Genomic DNA, 19,612 nt, shown 5'->3' on the forward strand with positions numbered 1-19,612 from the left:
AAAATGTTTATTTATGATTTCATTTTTCAGAATGTTCCTACTTTGTTTTTCGGAAATGAGTCTTCAAAGTAATGAAAAATTGCAAAAGAAGTGCAATGATGAGCCTTCTGACAATAATGAAGATTGTTGGAAATGTAATTCAAGCTGTCACAGCATGGCCGAGTGTGTTTATCCAGGAAATTGTATTTGTATGCATGGTTTAGAAGGTGATGGAGTCAATAATTGTAGTGTCCCAGTTCCTCATATTGATTTCGCCAAGGTTTCCGAGCAGAGTGAAAACTTTCCGCTCTTTGTCACAATTAATTATTCCACTCCCAACAATTTCACGCCTTCAAATGGATATGGCTTGTTTAGAGATCGGGTCTTAACTTGTTTTCTTAGCGGATATCCATGGATTATATGTCAAGTTCCATGGTCATTTCATGGAAAATTTGATATTCAGATATCTTTTGATGCCATTCGATGGAGTAATAAGTATCCAATATCATTTAAGCAAGCTGCTTCACCACAGCCTCTTCCTCCGTTGCGTCTTCATAGCCCAATTCCTCGAGAAAAACATCAATATCCAGAAATTAAGTTTCCAAGAAGCAAAATCTTGTTAATTGGATTAGTTGTTTTAATAGTATTCGTTTTAGATATGATTATTCATGCTAAAAGAGTTCCAAAGGCCCTATTACCTGTATCAAATTCAATAAGATCTACATTCAACCGGAAAAGTACTCATTAACTAATATAATTGTGTCAATTTATGTAATTTGTTCAATAGAAATGCAAAGATGATTTCAAATAATTTTTATCAAAATTATTAATTGAAATCAAAAGAAATTGGAAATGAAATTTATCTTATTACTTCAATGATGTCTTAAATTCATTGTTAGAAGAGGAATTTCTGTTCGATGAAAAGTGACGAAATTGATGTGTTGAATGAAAATTTTTAATGAGTGAAGAAAAAATTACCTCTGATGATCTCATTTTCCAATATGGCATTGAAGAAGGTGATAATGTTGATTGGGAGAAGGTAGCCAAGATGATTGGACCATCAGTTACCGCGGAACAAGTCAAAAATAGATTTAATCAGCTTTGTTACAACATGGCAAGATGGTCAGAAGAAGAAATCAGGATCCTTAAAGAACTTAAAGGAATACAAAACAAGTCTGAAAGGAAAGCGCGCATTCAAGAACATTTTCCAAACAGATCTTACAAATCCTGCATTGTTAAACTGAATAGGTTATAACAAATAGTAAAATTTATTATTTACTTTAAATGAACTTCTTGTTTATAAGCTTATTTCTTTAATAATTATTACTTTTTCTAATAATAAATTTTGAATTTCTGAATAAAACGCATTTCTCCTCTAAATATGCTTAAATTCTGTTATTCCATAGAGCTTTGTTGTTAATTCTAGTTGATTAATGACTTTTTTGTTAAAATAAAAACAGAATTTTAAAATATTTTGACTTTAGTTATAAAAACATACATAAATTTTTAAACACGGAAGTATCTGGCCCAAGAGATGATGTTATATGGGAAGTTCGATGTAGAATAATTTGGAGATGCCATTTTTGCAGCGTATCCAGCGATAACTGGCATCATAATAGACTTTCTACCTGTTTCATTCTTCAAATTAAGAATATTCACGAAGCTTTCTCCGACAGAAAGAAGAGTTTGTGAATGATTTTTCATTAATTGCTTCAAAACGAGAGGATCTATGGTATTAAGTTGGATGGATCTCTCGACAGCATTTGGAGATAAGCCAAGCTTTGGTGCAAGCTTCAATGCGGCATCTCTATTCTGATAAACAATTGAATGATGAAGTTTAATTAAGTAATGAATGTCTTCTTTCGAAACAGGAGTAACAGAAGAATATCTAGCAAGTGCGATTCCATTATATCCTGCAAGAACATTTCTTGAAGAAATGTCTGGTAAAGAAAGATTGTATTTTGTCAGCAAATTTGCCCAGAAATCAGCAATATTAACAGCAACATATGATGGAATACTGCTCTCAAGCGGTGGAGGCATTCTGTCTGTAATCATAACGTTTCTTCCGCAATAATTAGTTAATGGAGCGGGAACTGAAATGGAAATTGGAGCACGGCGTGCTCTTGGGAATATAAATGCAGGATCTGATGATTTGGTGTCGATTCCAAGCTTGTTGAGAATAAGATTTCTTGAATTGACTTCTTTTATCAAATTAAAATCTAAACGACGCATAATTGTATCGTAAATTGATTTCTCTCTGGATATGAAAGGAACAATCATCATAAATCCTCTTAAAATCTTGAAAGGAAGAAGATCTAAAAATCTCATTCTGTCAATATGAGGAGGAAGGACTGTAATTGTAACTTTTTGACCTGTTCTAAGAACAGCATTATGGTAAATTAATGGACCGCATGTTTTGTACTCTGGTTCAACTTTCAAAACGATTTCATTGAGATTATAGCCTGTTTGGCGGGTAAATATATTTCTCAATTCTTCAAGTGAGTATCCGGATGTTGGTTTGTTATCAATAAATTCATCAAAAACTTGAATTGTATTTTTTCCTTTTATTACTGGATAACACTGATTAATTTTGTAGTAAGGACTTGTATATGGTGTTTCTGGTAATGCATTGACGCAATTACGTATTATTTGTCCAAATTCAGCATAAACGCCTCCATTTAATCGTAAAGTAAGCATCATTCGTTTATAAAATCTTTGTTTTGATGCAAGGGAAGAAAATTCTGGTACTTTTGGTAAAATTGGATGCATAATTTTCGAAATAACCATATCTGTCGATGAATATCCAAAATTAATGGCTAATCGTCCGAAGTGGTATATTGAAGATGCAAATTGGCGCACAAACCAACGAGAATTTTGATTCTGTATCAGCCAAAGCATTGTATTATTTGATCCAATTGCCCAAAAAGCATCACTTGTTGTATCATCTAAGATCTTTCTAGATTCTTCATGATGAAGGATGTAATCTATGCCAATATATTTCAATAAATCAGTAAAGGTGTTGGAATGAGATACTGACATCTTGAAAAAAATGTCATGATATCACTATTATCTTATTACTTTTCAGAACAACTATAAAATTGAATTCATGTTTACATGTTATTTTTCAGCTTTTCTCAATTATATTTTGAATCAAAATTATTGATGAGAACGAATTCTCATTTAGATATGTTTCAATATGTATTATATAGAATTTATCTCCATCTAATGAATCCGGTAAGTACTGATGTTTGATTTTTACGAAGTTGCATTATTATTGATGTGTTTATAAAAAATCTTCATATAATAAAAAAAATTCTTTTACCGAAACTGAGATAAGGTTTACCAGCTGTCAAGATGCATTGTACCCTTCTTCTTGAGATTATCCTGCATCTTGAAGACCTTTGAGAGGATTTGTGGCTCGTGGCCAGCCCCCTTTGGTTGAGTTGCTTGAATTGCGAGATTGAGATATTCACGCATTTGATCCTTGTAGTCTGGATGAACTGTCTTCTCGATCATGAGTCTAGCACGTTCAACTGGAGCGAGACCACGGAGATCTGCAAGACCTTGTTCTGTTACGATTACATCGAGATCGTGCTCTGTGTGATCGACGTGTGTGCACATTGGAACAACACATGAAATACCTGTCTTGTCCTTCTTTGTCTTTCTTGCAGATGGGCAATGCATGATTGAGATGTAACCGTTACGGAGAAAGTCACCAGATCCACCAAGACTATTGACAAGTCTTGTGCCGTTAATAAGTGTGGAATTGGCATGACCGAAAATATCGACTTCAACTGGTGTGTTCATAGCGATAACGCCAAGACGACGAATAACTTCTGGAGAATTGGAAATCGCCTGTGGGCGAAGAACAAACTTGCTCTTGTAGAAATCGAAGTTATTGTAGAGCTTATCCCATTTGGAGAGTGTAAGTGATGTAGCTGAGCCAAATGTGAGCTTTCCGGAATCAAACATTGGGAGCATAGCTTCTTGGAGAACTTCGGTATATACAGTAAGGTTGCCGAATGGGGAATCGTTAAGACCATCAACGACTGCATTTGCAATATTTCCGACACCCGACTGGAGTGGATACAAGTTCTCTGGGAGACGGCCTTGCTTTACTTCGTTCTGGAAGAAATCAACAATATGACCAGCGATTGCTTTTGCTGTATCATCAGCACCTTTTACTGGTCTGCCTGGGAAGATAGCATGAGATTCGACAACAGCAACAACCTTTCTTGGATCTATCTTGACAGACTCTGTGCCAATGCGAGAATCAACGGATGTAATGTTGAATGGTTTACCCGGAGGCTTCCATGGTGTAACAATATCATGGCATCCCTTGAATGATGGAATTGCTGTATTAAGTTCGATGATGATCTTGTCAGCAGCATAAAGGAATTCAACAGCTGAACCAACAGCACCTCCAAGAACAATTGAACCATCAGCTAAGATTTCTGTAGCTTCAACAATGGCGAGATCAATGCCACCGCCGCGTTGCTTCGTGTAGAATCCCCATGTAAGATCTTGTGGAAACATGGAGAGATGTTTATCGGCAAACATCGTCTTACCGAAGTTAATGTTCTTCTTTAGATTAGCACCGTTTTGATATGGATAACGGCGTGCAATCATTCCATTCTTTGCCCAACGGTCTTCATTCTTAGCTCCAGATGATGCTCCAATGAACATGCTAAAGCGGAGTTTTCCTTGAAGATTGTTCTTCTCAACATATTCTGAAAGAGCTATTGGAACAACCTTTGGATCACCAACTGGTGTGAAACCTGACCAGCCAATTGACATTCCATCTTTGAAGATTGGAATTGTATCTTCAGCTTTGCAGACCTTGGAAAGATATGGCTCGTGTGGGCACCTTGACTTAAGAGATGCAATTGCACGTGAAGAGGATGACAACATTAAAAATGAATGTTTTTGAAAGGAGGCAAAATTTGAGATAAAAACTCATCCACTCTCAATTCGGTTTTGTGATAAATGCTAGCGGTACTTCACATTTTGTTATAATAATAATGTAAATACAGATTACATCATCTAAAATATGATTCAAAAAATTCCCATAAATTGAATAAATTGAGAACTGTTAACGGTTATTTATTGAAATTGAGAAGGAGAATCAACATCAAATAAAAATGAGATATGAATTTTACTTGATTAAAAATTATTCTCGGTTCTTGAATAATACTCGGTTCTATAATTTTGAATAGGGTTTTCAATTTTTTATCTTTTATCTAACTTGAACTCATTTCTCATTGGATAAATTAGCCAAAATTTATCTGAGCAAATACAATGACTTGGTGTTACCATTTTTGCAGATTTGTTGCCAATTTTCTTCAACGTCCATACAAGCAAGCGACCAAATATTGGCTCCAATATTTAATTAGATAATAGATTTCATCTTTTCAGTTAACAGAATATTAAACTGGAGAGATCAATCAATAAAAAGTTAAAAATCTTTAATTATGACATTATTATACTTATTTCTCAAAAATTTAATATTTTATCTCATAACTATTGCATAATTCTCTTGATTTTAAAAATTGATAAATTTTCATGATGTGATATATCTTACATTCAATGGCAAAATAAATACTTGAAATATAAGTAATACTCCACACCACATTTCAGGCCATTTTTTATGAAGTTTATCAAAAAAAGATATGAAGGAGAAGATGAAGAAATGCCAAAACCGAAAAAGGCTAAGACCAAATGGGATGCAATCAAATTGCATGTATATCTAATAGCTTTTTGCATGCTTCTTTTATATTTCAATATCCGAAGTGATAATTCATATTCTTTAAGTCCTGCATATACACCAGAACCAGTTACATATTTCCTCACTGCAAACACATCATCTGAAATTTTCAAGAAATTGCAAAAGCATGGAGAATTTGCATTTAAATCTTACTTTAACAATTGCCTAGGGCACGATGAAATACGTCCAATAACGAAAAGATGTTTAGATCCATATGGTATTTCTAGTACTCTATTAGAATCTGTTGAAACACTTTACTTATTAAATTTAACTGATTTATATAAACAAGCTTACGACTATATACGCGATAACTTCAGTTGTTACAATATAGGATGGGTTGGAAGAGCTGAATTCTATTCTCGCGTAATAGGATCACTTATCGGATCTTATTTGTTAACAGGCGACAAAATGTTTTATACAAAAATGGCAGAATGCGGACATCTTGCATTTAGCGTTGATAAATTAACGAAATATCCAAAACCATTTATAAATATTCAAAAAAGAGACTACCAATCAAAATCAACACAATTTGGTAACCTTATTAACACCTACACTGCAGGGCTTCCTGAAATGGCTACAATGTATCAATTAACAGGAAACGCAGATTATTTAAATTATTTTACAAGAGTCGCAAGAAAGATTCCTGCACGTAAAAATGGTCTGCCATTTACAGTTTTGCTCAATAAGTTCCTATTTCCTGCTACAATGTATAGTGGTCCAAATGGCTGGATTTCTTCCTTCTTTAATAACTATGTGCTGGCCAATTTAATACACCAAACGCCGGCAACATCACGACAAGTCCGATTTTTCGCTCATTTCCTGAATTTGAATTGCTGGGATGGCTTTTCTTCAACAACTTCATCTTATATGGCCGCTCTTGACACAGAAGCAAAGTTTGACCTTCAAAATGGTGAAAAGAGAATGAGTGAGATTGCAGAGAAGGTCAAAAAATGCAGTTTCGGAGAAATTAGACAAATTTATGAAAATGGATTTCGCTTTGATGGCAATCTAGTTGTTCCTATGTTATACGCTGATGATTTTATGCGCAATCTGACTGCTTACTGTGTCTCAAATGTCTTGGATAACCATACAAGAGAATTTGGCTACACAGGAATTATCCAGAGAGACAAATTAGAAGATGATGATACACAGAGTGCCGAAACTATTAGCTTCTGGCTTAAAATTGGAGCTCTTTCGCTTTCACAAACTGATATTCTTTCAGATTTAATTTTAAATGAGAACGGACATATATTAAGAACATCAGGAACGATGTATTCAGGTTTCAAAGAAACAAGACTTAAGCATAATGATACAAAATTCAAGACTTTTTATGATTATTCTATTTATTTGCCTCCTCCAACGCCAGCACCAACTCCTAACTACGAAAACGAAATGAACAGGCATCATCCGATGCATGATGACCCACAATTCTGGCACCACCATCATCCTGGCGCTTCAGACGATCCAGAAGCAATGAGAGAGTACGAAAGAATGAGAGAACACGAAAGAATGATGAGAGGCCAAGAAGGAATGTCCGGTGATGAAACAATTCATCATCCACATGATGGTGAAGTTCCCCCAAATTATCCAAGGGGTTCCGGCTCGCCGCATCCAGGATTTGAAGGTAGCATGAGACACCATGGTACTGAAGCAGGTGATAACCATCCACGTAATGGAGATTCTGAAACAATAAGAAATAATCCAGATGATACTTCATCAACTACTGGTTCAGATAGTACAAATAGACGAGCTAGACCTGTTGGTTCCAGTCCTGATGTTCCAAATACGAATTATTCGCCAGAAACTTCATCAGATAAAAATAAGATTCCGGATGTGAATAGACCACCAAATACAGATAATTCAGATGATGAAAATCGTATTTCAGATAATAAAAACAAAGAATCAACAGAAAATAAAAATATTAAAATTGAATCATCAAAATCCAATGATTCAGACAACACAGATAACTCAAATGTACCTAATGATCACCATCCTTCAAGATCAAGTGAAAGTTCTTCAGATGAATCTGAAAATCACAAAATAACTCAAAAAGAAAAGGAAAATAACGATAAAGGCCATGAAAAACCTGTTTCTGAAGATCAGAAAAATTCTAAAGCAAAAGAATCCGAAATTTCAAAATCAAAAGGAAGTGAAGACAAAAAAGAAAGTGATGATAACGACGAGATCAAGAGAAAGATAAATGAAGCAGAAAAGAAGAAAAAAGAAAACCAAAAAATATTTGAAAAAGGAATTCTCTCAAGAAAGAACAAAGACAATGAAAGTAAGATGAGATCTAGGAAACAACAAGAAAAAGAGGATCTAGAAAAGAAAAACAAAGAAGAAGAAAAAGATCCAATCAAAGAATTGAAAGAAATGGAAAGAAAGGAAAAGAGTAATGAAGAAATATTAAGGAAAATGAAGGAAGAAAAAGAAAAATCAAAAGAAAATAACGAAAATGACAGAAAGAAGAAAAAATTGAAATTTGATTTGTCACAAACTCAGAATAGAGAAGGAAATGAAACATTCCTGTCGGATAACTCGAATGAAGGTTACAAGAATCGCCAGATTAAGAGAAAACCAAAGAAAGTCAAGTTACAAGATAAACTTCCGAAATCAGGAGAGTTCCAACATAATCTTTACACTGTTCAAAAGAAGAAGAGTAATGATGAAGAAGATCCAGAAGTAGAACTCGGAGAAGTTGATGATTTTGGAGAATATCATGGCGCAAATCCAATTGATAGAATTAGTGGTTTTGGCTAATTCAAATATGATATTAGTTTTTTTATGAATTTATTGTTTATAAATAATCGTGTTTAATAAAATTTTTTTTGGAAATATTGTTTGACTGTTTTTGTGAAATTCCCTACATTTCATTGCATTCTGGCAGCTGTGGTGACATAAACTGTTTAATCACAATTCAATTGTTGTATCTCCAAATTATCAATTTCCAATTTGTTCATAAGTAAATTTAATGTGTACTGCATTTAAGATAATATATCAGTGCTTTCATTTATTATTAATTAAATTTCGTGCCGTATTGATTATAATGAAATTTGTTTAATGGAAAGAGTGAATAGAGAAAAGTGATAATTTTCTATAATCATTGGTTAATTGAAATTCATCGATCTTAATATATGATATCGATTAATGTTAATAAGACAATTCAAAAACCAAATTAATGGAATTGTTGCATCATTAATTTTTGATTGATCATCCATAATCCATATTGCAATATCAAATTATTAATTTTCAAGATTTTTGAAATAAGACATGGAAAAAGGGAGTATATGGTTCACTCTTATTGAATAGAAAAATCGCATCATCCAATTCAAATATTCAATAAAAATCAAATTGTCTTTTTTGCAAAATAAGTATTAAAATATGAAATATGAAACGTTCGTAAGACATGTCACCTGACACTTTTTTCGATAAGACGTTTTTTGACTTCTTTTTTATATTTTGTCAATTTTTCCTCAATAAGACGCTCTTTTTTCAATGCCACCCAAAAATAAAGCTTGGCAACAAAAAGGGAGAGAAAAAGGAATAGTTGCTCCATCAGCAAACACGAAAAAATATAAAAATGGAAAAAGTACAGAAAGAAATCCTTACGTTGAAACAAATCAATGCTTGAGAAAGTTAGAAGACATTAAAAATTCTGCAAAAACAGAAGGAAATGAGTATAATGGCAGTATGATACAATTAATTGATCAAAATTGCCACGATCTTAATTTCATCATTGATTTTATGGCTGGAAGAGCTGATTATCAAATTTTTCATAGCCTAATCCATATGATTGGTGATTTACCTGATGCATTTATGGAAAGATTTCCTCAAACAGTGGCAAATTTATTTTTTGATAGTAATGGATTTAAATTGATCAATACTTTACAGCTATATACAATTAACTATGAAATGGAAGCTGAGTTTGATACGTTACAAAGATTTCTCATTAACATATGTTTTCGAAGCAATGCTTATACAAAAAGTATTTTAGGCATTATAAAAAATCCAAAGATATGGAATTATTGTGATCCAAATAAAGTGAACAAACTTAGGAGAAAACTTGAGAAACTAGAAGTGAAAAATAATCCTGGAGATCTTAGGACTTTTAACATCTTTCCTGATGACATATCTCTACTTAATCCTATAGAAGCCAAAAACTACTATGAAACAGGCTATAAAACTGAAAAAGATTTCTTTTCAAATATTGTTTATTTAGAAAAGGAAAATTTCTGTATTCCTATCAGGAAAGAGTTGAAGAACCTAAGAGATGGTGAGTTTGATGACAGAGACTTGTTTAGATATCAACAAGTCTGTTTATATCCTCATTTAATCAAAAATCTTGAACTATTTGAAGATGTAACATGCTTTTTGCATTTTGAACCAATGTTTGAAGGCAAATCAAAAAAAAAAAAAAAAAAAAAAAAGGCAGTGGGGCTTCCAGGCACTTCGTGCCCTCTAGCCCCGAAGATGTTTAGTATAAATGAAGTTTTTATTCGGAAAATTGTTAGTCTTCTTGGTCGAAAACATTATATAATGTTTCACTTTTCACAAATTATATATGTTTTCATGTTTTGTCAAGACTTCTTCGTAAATGTTTTGTCAAGACTTCTTCGTAAATGTTTTGTCAAGACTTCTTCGTAAATGTTTTGTCAAGACTTCTTCTTCGTAAATGTTTTGTCAAGACTTCTTCGTAAATGTTTTGTCAAGACTTCTTCGTAAAATCAGACAAAAATAATTTAGGTGAAGAGGTGAGATTTCACCTGTTTTTTCACCTCATTTCTAACCTCTTGAATTTTCATGAATTTTCATGAAATTTACACCAAAAATAATGTTTAGGTGAAGAGGTGAGATTTCACCTGTTTTTTCACCTCATTTCTCACCTCTTGAATTTTCATGAAATTTACACCAAAAAATATATTTTAGGTGAAGAGGTGAGATTTCACCTGTTTTTTCACCTAATTTTTCACCCTCTTGAATTTTACACCAAAAATATACTACTAGGTCATTTACGAAGAAGTCTTAACAAAGTCTTTACGAAGAAGTCTTGACAAAACATAGACAAGAAAGTTCATGAGAAATTAGATGAAGAAGTCTTAACAAAGTCTTTACGAAGAAATTCATGAAAATTCAAGAGGTGAGAAATGAGGTGAAAAAAAGAGGTGAAATCTCACCTCTTCACCTAAAATATATTTTTGGTCATTTACGAAGAAGTCTTGACAAAGTCTTTACGAAGAAGTCTTGACAAAGTCTTTACGAAGAAAGTCTTAACAAAAGTCTTTACGAAGAAGTCACAATAAACATCTGTCAAAAAACCGCTTTTTAACTTCACTTAAAATGCCACGTAAGCTACGTAAGAATATACGTAAGAGGAAGAGAGCATTGAAACATCCAATAGTAAGACTGACACCACAACAACAGTTGCAACAACAAATGCTGAATGACCCCACTATGTTGCAACAAATGTCAAGCAATCCTATGCTTTTAAACCGAGTTCTTGGTGCACAGAGTTGGAGGTTTAAGAGCGGCACTTTTAGCGAAAATGCAGGCTATGGTGGAGCTGCAGACGGAACAGCTTATAACCTCAAAGTCAAATGAATTTGAGTTCACTCAAAAATCAAATAACAGATGTCAAAAAGTCAAACATAGACATACAGAAGCAAATAAGTGAAAACGAAAAGAAACTAGAATATGACAGACACACAAAGAAAACTCAATGAGTTAACGTAGAGAAAAAGAAGAAAGAAGAACAACTGAAAGAACTAAGTACAGAGGAATATGCGAAAAAAGTGTCAGAAAAAGCAGCAGAAGTAGCAAAAATGGAACAAGATGTCATAAATTTGAAAAACCATACTACTCAATATAAAATACTGAAAGATGAAGAGATAAAACAAAAAGCCCTGAAGACATATATGGATAGCGATGAGTATAAAAAAGAAGTTGAAGCAAATGTAAAGGCAGAAAAACTTTTACAGTTGCAAAACCAAACCGTACAGTATGAAACTTAGCACAAGAAAGTAAAAATAACGACGCAGCCATGCAAAAGGCAATGAAAAGCGCAGAATATATAAAAGCTAACAATGACTGGTTAGATGCCCAAGCCAACGCTAAAGCAGCCCAACTCATAGGTCAATAAGGACAAAAATACAAGCGGATGAAGATAGTTCAAATGAAGCTTTAACAAATGCTGACTTTAAGAACGCTTTCGAAGCTCTTCATAGTAAGGTGAAACAAGTGAACGACTTCTCATCTGGAAAGAAACTGAAGTCTGAAGGTTTCGACAAAGAGTTAAAAGAAGTAGCACAAAATATGACGAAAATAACAGATGCAGCAACGAGACAGGCAGTTCAAAGTGCCTATGACGCCGTTAGAGCAACTGTTGTGAAAAGTCAAGAAAAAGAGTTACAACAGACCAAAACAGACCTAGTAAATGCTTTCTTAAAAACGAAAAGTCAGGTAGGACATTACGCTGCAGATGGAACATATGTGCCAGCTGGTGGAACTTATATACCACCAAACCTCCAAGAGAAGCACCTGCACCAGGACTACCTAGAACATTTACATCGTCACATGGACACAGACACAGCATGCACAACAACCAGCACAACAACCACTCCACAACCAGCACAACAACCAACACAACAACCAGCACAGCAACCAACAGTTCAAAACCCTGCACAACAACAACCACAAACAGAGCAAGGACATAAAAGAAGTAGAGAACAAGGAAACCAAGAATTCTTAAAAATGCTTAAAGAAGAGTTGGTTCCCAGATACTGTTGACTTTAGTGACAGATATAAAGAAGCTATTGGAAAGTTCAAGGATGGAAATACTGACCCGAACCTATTTAGCTTTATGGCTCAGCACCAAAACGGATATAATCTCAAACCTGGAAAATACAAGCTCGCTAAGGGATATGATTTAATAGCATATCATCCAAATGACATGGATGAATTTACTCCGAGATATTTGATGTCAGAGCTAAATGACAATTCAACTTTCGTCATGAAACGCGTAAAAAATAGAGACGGAACGAAAGAACAAAAGCTTATGAATGCGGATGACGTAGATAGGGAAATTGTTGAAAACGGTCTCGGAATATATGAAATGCCAGCAGATGAGGTACAAGAAACTCCACAGGAAGAAGTTCAGATACAACCAGACATGGAAGAAATAGTTCAGCAACAACAGCTAGAAGAGCCTGAAGGAAACGAACAAGTCCTTCCTTTGGAAACTAACTTCCAGAACTAGATGAAGATTTGGAACAGCCGAAAAATCTTGACCCTCAACAAGAGTATGCGGAGAATATGGAATATTTCCAAGAGTCTAAAAAAATTCGGCTGACATAGTAGAAGAATATCGAAAAATGTTTGCCGACATACAAAAGACTCCAACATCAGATGAAAATATCCAGCATAGAATGGAAGAACTGAAAAAAAATGTACACAAATACAACAACCCTTTTTACTTACGAGCATTTAACGTTCAATCTTTGGATGAACTCGGTGAAAATAAAAGGTTAAATTTCAAGAAAACATATAGAAATGAAACATTGTTTAAAGTTCATTCAGAACCTAACCAAGATGGAAACAAACCTACTTTTGTTTCTGCAGACGATGGAACTACAATGAGATGGGGTCATAAAGCTAATCCGGATAGGTGGTTCATAAACTTACAACCACAATTCCAAGAAGTTGTAGACGCAATGGAAGTCAATGGTGAACCAGATATAGCTGGTATTTTAAGCGCGGCTTTAATGCCATTGAAAGATATGAAAGATGCAGATATTTTGGACCAGTATGAAATGAACATGGCTGATGGAAATATAACACCTGACGTTCTAGAACATTTATCTCAAAGAACTACACAGAACCATAAAGATGGTATATTTGGTGAAGAGTTTAGAAAGAAAGTTAGGGAGAGAGAAGGAAGAGAACCTATTGTACATGACCTTGCAAACGAAAGTTTACAAAATGTCATAAAAACTTACTTTGCAGACGATGAATCGAGAAGGGATGAATATTTAAGAAAAACTCAAATGGACAGTACCAAATGAAATGTTAGTATTGAAAAACATGTTCCTTGACAAAATAAAACCAACTACAGAAATAAACGACGCAAGACTGAAAGATTGGGTAAAAGCTTTCCCATTCACAAAAGATATAGTTGGTAACATGGAAAGAAAACCAGAATGGCTACAAAAACATATATTTGGAAACGAGCATATTCCATATGGACAGGCACTGTTGAAGAGCTTGAACCGGAAACTCAGGAAAGAGTCATGCAAACAATACGCGAAGACTCAAATACAGACTATGACAAACTCTTTCTAGGATATAGGTTACCTGAGATGGGCGACCAGAGCCAAAAGGCAAAAAGGACATGGGAAATTTGCAACATACTAGATGAACATAATGCAAAGATGCAACAACTTCAAGCAGAGGGCAATGAAGGAAAAAGAAGAGTTAAAAACTCAGTCAGGAAGAAAGTAAAGCTTGGTCCACGTGGGTTCTATTATGACATATAAATCCAACTATTCTATATTTTTTACTCATATGAAATGTACGCCGCTCAGAATATAACGCCAACAGTTTTGGATGCCATGAATGGAAATGTTTCCGAATGGTATAACGAATGCGACAATGCCATTAGAAGGTCAGAAATAGTTCCTGGAACTTACGAATATACAACTGCTGTTTCTTATGGAAACGTAGGTGAGTTTGGAGAAGGTTCTTCAACAACAGTAGATATTGCTTGCGACAGGTTTCATATATTTCTATTGACAACTCTTTCTTATACGTGGAACAAGACATTGAAATAAAACCTTCTGCCAAGTTGTCTGACAAGAAAGGTTGCAATGGAATTTTCTATGTCGGATACCAATATGCTCCAGAAGTTTTCATGGGATATAAGATATATTCTAACTCTGACTTAGTTCAAAACAGTAACATGGGCAAACTATGAATGGTTCGCTTGAGAAACTCAGTACAAACCACAAGCTAGAGAACAAACAGACCAGTATGCAACTATTGAGAAAATAAGAAGACTTGACCCTAACGTTCCAGGAGTTTATGTTGACCTTTCTGGACAAACTGCAGCAGCAGTAACCAAAAGTAAAACTGAAACTTAGAGTTCCTTTGTCACTTTCCTCATCTTCAGGTTTTTAAGATACTTGCCAAACTGGGCAGGAAAAATTTCTATCGAACTTACTCCAAGCAAAAATAACTTAGTCATTGCACCAACACAAGAACCCATTCACTCTTACAGACGTAAAGGGAGCAAATCAAACGTCATTCGCCGAATTTTGCAAAGACAAAGTTGACTTAGACTTTGGTTTCTCAAACCTCAACACTGAAGTAAACTACTACTTCAATGCTGCTGGAACTGCTTGGGACCCAGTTAAGTTCACATGCGAAAAGTTTGAATGCAAGAGAATAGAAAGCAGACTTGCAGTCTATATGTTGGACCCAGATATTTCAAATGCTTTAGCTGCCAAATATATTGCAGTTCCACTTATGTTCCCTATACACCAAATATCTGTCAAAGACTTTGCAGGTGAAGTTGGAAACCAAAGTGCTGACCAGGTGCAAGAACAGATATTGCTTTAACAACTGCAATGAAACATGCAGATACTATGTTTGTACTGTTCAGACGAACTATAAATGACTATTCTTGCTTCTACAACCCTGGTATTAAATACCATATAAACATAGATGGCAAATATTATCCAAGAGAAGAATATTCTACAGTTGAAGATATGAGGTCATACAACTTGACATTAGATGCTATGAACTTTAACAACAACTTCACAACAACCATTAACCCTGAAATGCAAAGTTCTATTATGCCATATGTGAAAGTATGGACTCATACAGGAGGTCAAAAAAACTCAATATACAAATGGAGACCGTTCAAACTTTTGGCTTGGCATTCCATTTGCTGACTCAGAAGACTTTATGGGTGGTATTTCAACTGTTGGTACTGTACAAATACAATATACTGGTGACAGAGACGGTCCAGATGAATTGAAAGCAAAGAAGTTTACAAAACCAATAGCACTTTTCACGGAAGATGCTCTTTTGAAGATTCGTTCGATGAAACCTGCTGGGGCTCCTCAGATTGGCATAACGACAGCTTCCATCGAGCAGATTTTGGCAGCAGGTCAGTAAGTTGTTCTTGAACTGACTTCTCTCCGTCAAATATTGACAGTACGCCAGTTTTGACATAAAATTGTATTATAAACTTACCTTTAGAAATATCGGTCAGTTTTGTTGTTATATTTTTGTCTGCTTCAAGAACTTTCACCATCTCGGTTATACCAACTTTCTTTGCTTTATGAAATATTTTGGTTCAGCAAAGACTGCTATTCTATAACATTTTCCATTGTTTGTGTAAAGAACTATTCTATCAATGAACTTGTATTGTTTGTGTGTGTAAACTTTGTTTTGCTTCAATTCGAAGAGATACTCAAATACGTCCATCTTTTTATTCTAAGTAAAATGTCATTTCCGAAAAATAGAAGCGTAGTGTTTCAAAAGGTTTAATGGCGATGGCAGATGTGAAGTTAAATTCACCAACTCAAACAAACAGTCAAAGTGTTGTTGTCAATGTCAAAGAAAGAGATGTTGAAGTGGGGAAACCATTACGAAGACGAAGATGGTATAACAATAGTTCCTGTAAAGAACAACCAACATATCCTGAAGTTAGCAGAGACTTAAGTTCTGTTGCAGATATTCGAAACGACTACCAACAACAACTTAAAGACAAACTTAAAACTCAGGAGAAGATTGTCAAGCTTTAGGTATAATGTTAAACTTGGTCGAACACAACCCTGTAAAAGTGAACTCATATGTCATTGCACCTCATGAAGTTTTGAAAGAACTATTGAAACTTTTGACAGAGGCAGACGATATAAACATCAAAGAAATAGAACCCGACATTGCTTGCTGTGGTGTTTCATATAATGTCATTGACAAGATATACGTTATGAAAGGAGGTGAAACGTTGAACTTAAAATATAGTTTCCCAGACGTCATAAAAATATTTGACGACCACAACATTTCATTAAAGTTTGTTTGCTAAGTAAAAATGTCAAAACTTCTTGAAAGATGTTTGAAGAAAAATAATATAGACTTTATTTCATGTAAAGGACTTTACACACTTTTGAACGATATGAAAGACCCTGTTTTGTTTGTTCGTGTAGACAAAGGAAAGTTCTATGTCTTTACAAAGTATTTGAACTTCTTAGACAGAGAACTTCAAGAAACGCCATGTGAAAGTTTTAGATGAAGTTCTTCTCCACTTTCAGAAAAACTTTTAAATATATGTAAATGGCAGAAGACATAGTGGTTTATACTATTACGACTAAAAACCCTGAGTCATATAATTCTATAACAACAAACTTACAAAGTCCTCAAGGACGATATTGTAAACTAACCTTAAACACGATGACGACTAAAGCCTGTTTTGCTCTTTTGACACCAGAAGACTTTGTTGTTGTGAATGGTAAAAAATACTTCTTTGAAGATACTTACTCAGATATACCACCAACAGGTTTTGTTGACTTATTTAATACTTTAAGGACGGATGTAACATGTGCTGCAACTAGAGCAGGTTTCATTATGTTGGATGTCCGACTGAGTTTAGTATAAACGATATGAGCTATAATACAAAACTTATATCTGGTTTTTACTACCAACAGTTTCCTATAACAGGAAAAGGTGTCATACAAGGTTTGTCTGTTCCATTGACTTTAAGTACACCTATTTTATATATTGTTTCAAACTTAGGTTCAAAGTGCTATTCGAATGTCGACAGAAACTACTATGACCAAAAGATACTCATGCGTATAAACAACCACTTTCTCTGCTGGTTTGCCTATTGTTCATTCGAATGCAGAATTTTCAGCTTTAGTAAACTCAAACACTTTAGCAAACATAAACTTAACCTTAGTTGACGCAAACTTTGTTCCTGTAAAACTTTTATGTCCTATGTATTTGTCAATGACGGCAGAAAGTTTCGAATTGGAAGAATGCAACTGGTGAAAGTATTGTACTACAAGAACAACTTCAACAACAAATAGCTCAAGAACAACAAATGCAACAAATGGAACAAATGCAACAACAAAGTCAAGAATAAAAAAAAATATTTTTTTTTATTTTTATAAAAATGTACAGAATAGACGTTTCAGATTTTTATGACTTCCAAGCGTTCAGAAATATGTGTCCATTTAGAGACTATAACAAAGCAGTCGAGAATTTGAAACGTTTAGTCATTTATGTCGACTCTGCCCCAGAATGTTATGTCATGAAAGAATGGGATGTTGTCTTTAACAAACCAAGAGCGACAATAGTTTCAGAACAAGAATGTAGACAGAAACTTAAGAAAATAAAAGTCGTACAAGTTGGTATGAAGATGTTAGATGCTTGGGATATCTTATTGTCAAAACTTGAAGATTTTTCAGTTCGTGGTATAAAGTTCTATACACCATCTCCAAACTTCTATTCTATCTTCACTGGATATAAATACGAACAAGTAGAATGGAAAGAAAATGTTATAGAAGCTTGGTTAGACCATGTCAAAGAAATTATATGCAATGGAAACGAAAGAGTCTATGAGTATATCTTATGTTGGTTTGCAAACATCTTACAACATCCAAGTGCTAAAAATGAAACTGCTCTCATTGTAATTGGAAAACAAGGAACAGGTAAGAACACTTTCTTTACAGATATCTTGTGCAAACTGTTAGAGGGCTATTCGAATCCGAATATGACAAACTTAGAAAACATCTGCGGTAAATTTAACTCTTCAATAGAGAATATGAAACTTTATAGTATGTAACGAACTTCAAAGTATAGATACAACAAAAGTTTTGAACTCAGATGCTTTGAAGAGTCTTATAACAGACAAAGTTGGAGTTGTTGAAAGAAAAATATAAAGACCAAAGAGTTTTTGAAAATGTTGCAAATTTCATTATGGTTTCAAACAATGCCGTTCCGATGAAGTTAGAAAGTTCTGACAGAAGATATGTAGTTGTCAGAACGTCAGATTCTCATATGCAAGATACAGAATATTTTGACGACTTAGCAGAAACTTTGACATCTGACTTTTACAACCACTTGTTCTCATATTTCATGACATTAGATATTTCTAAGTTCAATCCAAGACAAATTCCACATACCGAAGAGAGACAAACATTGTTAGAAGCAAACAAGAGTGTATATGAACTGTTCATAGATGAAACTGACTTTGAGTGTTTAGATGAAAGGTCATTGTACGATTCGTATAAACAATATTGTCAAGAGTATGGTTATATGACAGCGTCTAAACGAACATTCTTGGCAAATGTCAAAAATCTTTTAGACATACAGAATGGCGTATATACAAAGAAAAATTTTTCTGAGTAAATTTAAAAAAAACATTTTTTTATCCGATAGAAAAGATGGCAAAATTCATCTCAGTAAACAAGTACATGACAGAAGTCAAAGAAGAACTAGACCCATTCGCTTATTTGAATGTTTACTTCTACCATTTTGAAAAGTCTTCATTCAGCAAAGTTTGGAACATCGAACCAGTTAAGTTTGCTATTGTGACTAAAAATGGTGCGAAATTTGAAGACTTAGACATAGAAGGTTTGTTAGCAGTCAAAGAAAATTTTGACAGAAAGTTCTCAAAACTCGAAGAAGGTAAAGCATACAAACTTGTTATACCTTATGAACCAAAGAAAGCAGACGACTATGAATATTATGAGTCTAAGATAGTTGAAGTTCAAGGTAAATTGGGTAAAAAGATTTTAGAGTCTAAACCAGTGTTTGCTCCTAAAGAGGAAGAGAACATTGACATTGACCCAGAAATGTTCTAAAAATAAA

At 34.1% G+C, this 19,612-nt stretch overlaps 7 protein-coding genes and 1 pseudogene across 8 annotated transcripts, besides 1 other annotated feature; 6 read left to right on the forward strand and 2 right to left on the reverse strand.

Annotated features, from left to right (window-relative positions):
* Nucleotides 1-55: 55 nt before the first annotated feature.
* TVAGG3_0608030 (uncharacterized protein) lies at nt 56-727 on the forward strand (the record flags this gene model as incomplete). Its single annotated transcript, XM_001578982.1, has 1 exon — nt 56-727. The coding sequence occupies one exon, from the start codon at nt 56-58 to the stop codon at nt 725-727; it is 672 nt and encodes a 223-aa protein (XP_001579032.1).
* A 210-nt stretch (nt 728-937) lies between these two features.
* Nucleotides 938-1,234, forward strand: TVAGG3_0608040 (homeodomain-like family; the record flags this gene model as incomplete). The annotated part of the gene is made up of 1 exon (XM_001578981.1): nt 938-1,234. One exon carries the CDS (start codon nt 938-940, stop codon nt 1,232-1,234), a length of 297 nt encoding a protein of 98 aa, XP_001579031.1.
* A 223-nt stretch (nt 1,235-1,457) lies between these two features.
* On the reverse strand, nt 1,458-3,018 carry TVAGG3_0608050 (regulation of tocopherol cyclase protein; the record flags this gene model as incomplete). The annotated part of the gene is made up of 1 exon (XM_001578980.1): nt 1,486-3,018. One exon carries the CDS (start codon nt 3,016-3,018, stop codon nt 1,486-1,488), a length of 1,533 nt encoding a protein of 510 aa, XP_001579030.1.
* Nucleotides 3,019-3,279: 261 nt separating this feature from the next.
* TVAGG3_0608060 (acetyl-CoA hydrolase family) lies at nt 3,280-4,891 on the reverse strand (the record flags this gene model as incomplete). Its single annotated transcript, XM_001578979.2, has 1 exon — nt 3,319-4,890. One exon carries the CDS (start codon nt 4,888-4,890, stop codon nt 3,319-3,321), a length of 1,572 nt encoding a protein of 523 aa, XP_001579029.1.
* Nucleotides 4,892-5,626: 735 nt separating this feature from the next.
* TVAGG3_0608070 (mannosyl-oligosaccharide 1,2-alpha-mannosidase protein) lies at nt 5,627-8,556 on the forward strand (the record flags this gene model as incomplete). Its single annotated transcript, XM_001578978.1, has 1 exon — nt 5,627-8,503. The coding sequence occupies one exon, from the start codon at nt 5,627-5,629 to the stop codon at nt 8,501-8,503; it is 2,877 nt and encodes a 958-aa protein (XP_001579028.1).
* A 1,590-nt stretch (nt 8,557-10,146) lies between these two features.
* Nucleotides 10,147-19,612: part of a mobile genetic element that runs on past the window's edge.
* TVAGG3_0608090 lies at nt 11,081-14,271 on the forward strand (annotated as a pseudogene). Its single transcript has one exon. A coding segment is annotated over exon 1 (3,191 nt).
* TVAGG3_0608100 (uncharacterized protein) lies at nt 18,719-19,150 on the forward strand (the record flags this gene model as incomplete). The annotated part of the gene is made up of 1 exon (XM_051239941.1): nt 18,719-19,150. One exon carries the CDS (start codon nt 18,719-18,721, stop codon nt 19,148-19,150), a length of 432 nt encoding a protein of 143 aa, XP_051097765.1.
* Nucleotides 19,186-19,605, forward strand: TVAGG3_0608110 (uncharacterized protein; the record flags this gene model as incomplete). Its single annotated transcript, XM_051239942.1, has 1 exon — nt 19,186-19,605. One exon carries the CDS (start codon nt 19,186-19,188, stop codon nt 19,603-19,605), a length of 420 nt encoding a protein of 139 aa, XP_051097766.1.

The sequence above is a fragment of the Trichomonas vaginalis genome, chromosome II (assembly GCF_026262505.1).
Source record: "Trichomonas vaginalis G3 chromosome II, whole genome shotgun sequence".
NCBI lineage: Eukaryota > Parabasalia > Trichomonadida > Trichomonadidae > Trichomonas > Trichomonas vaginalis.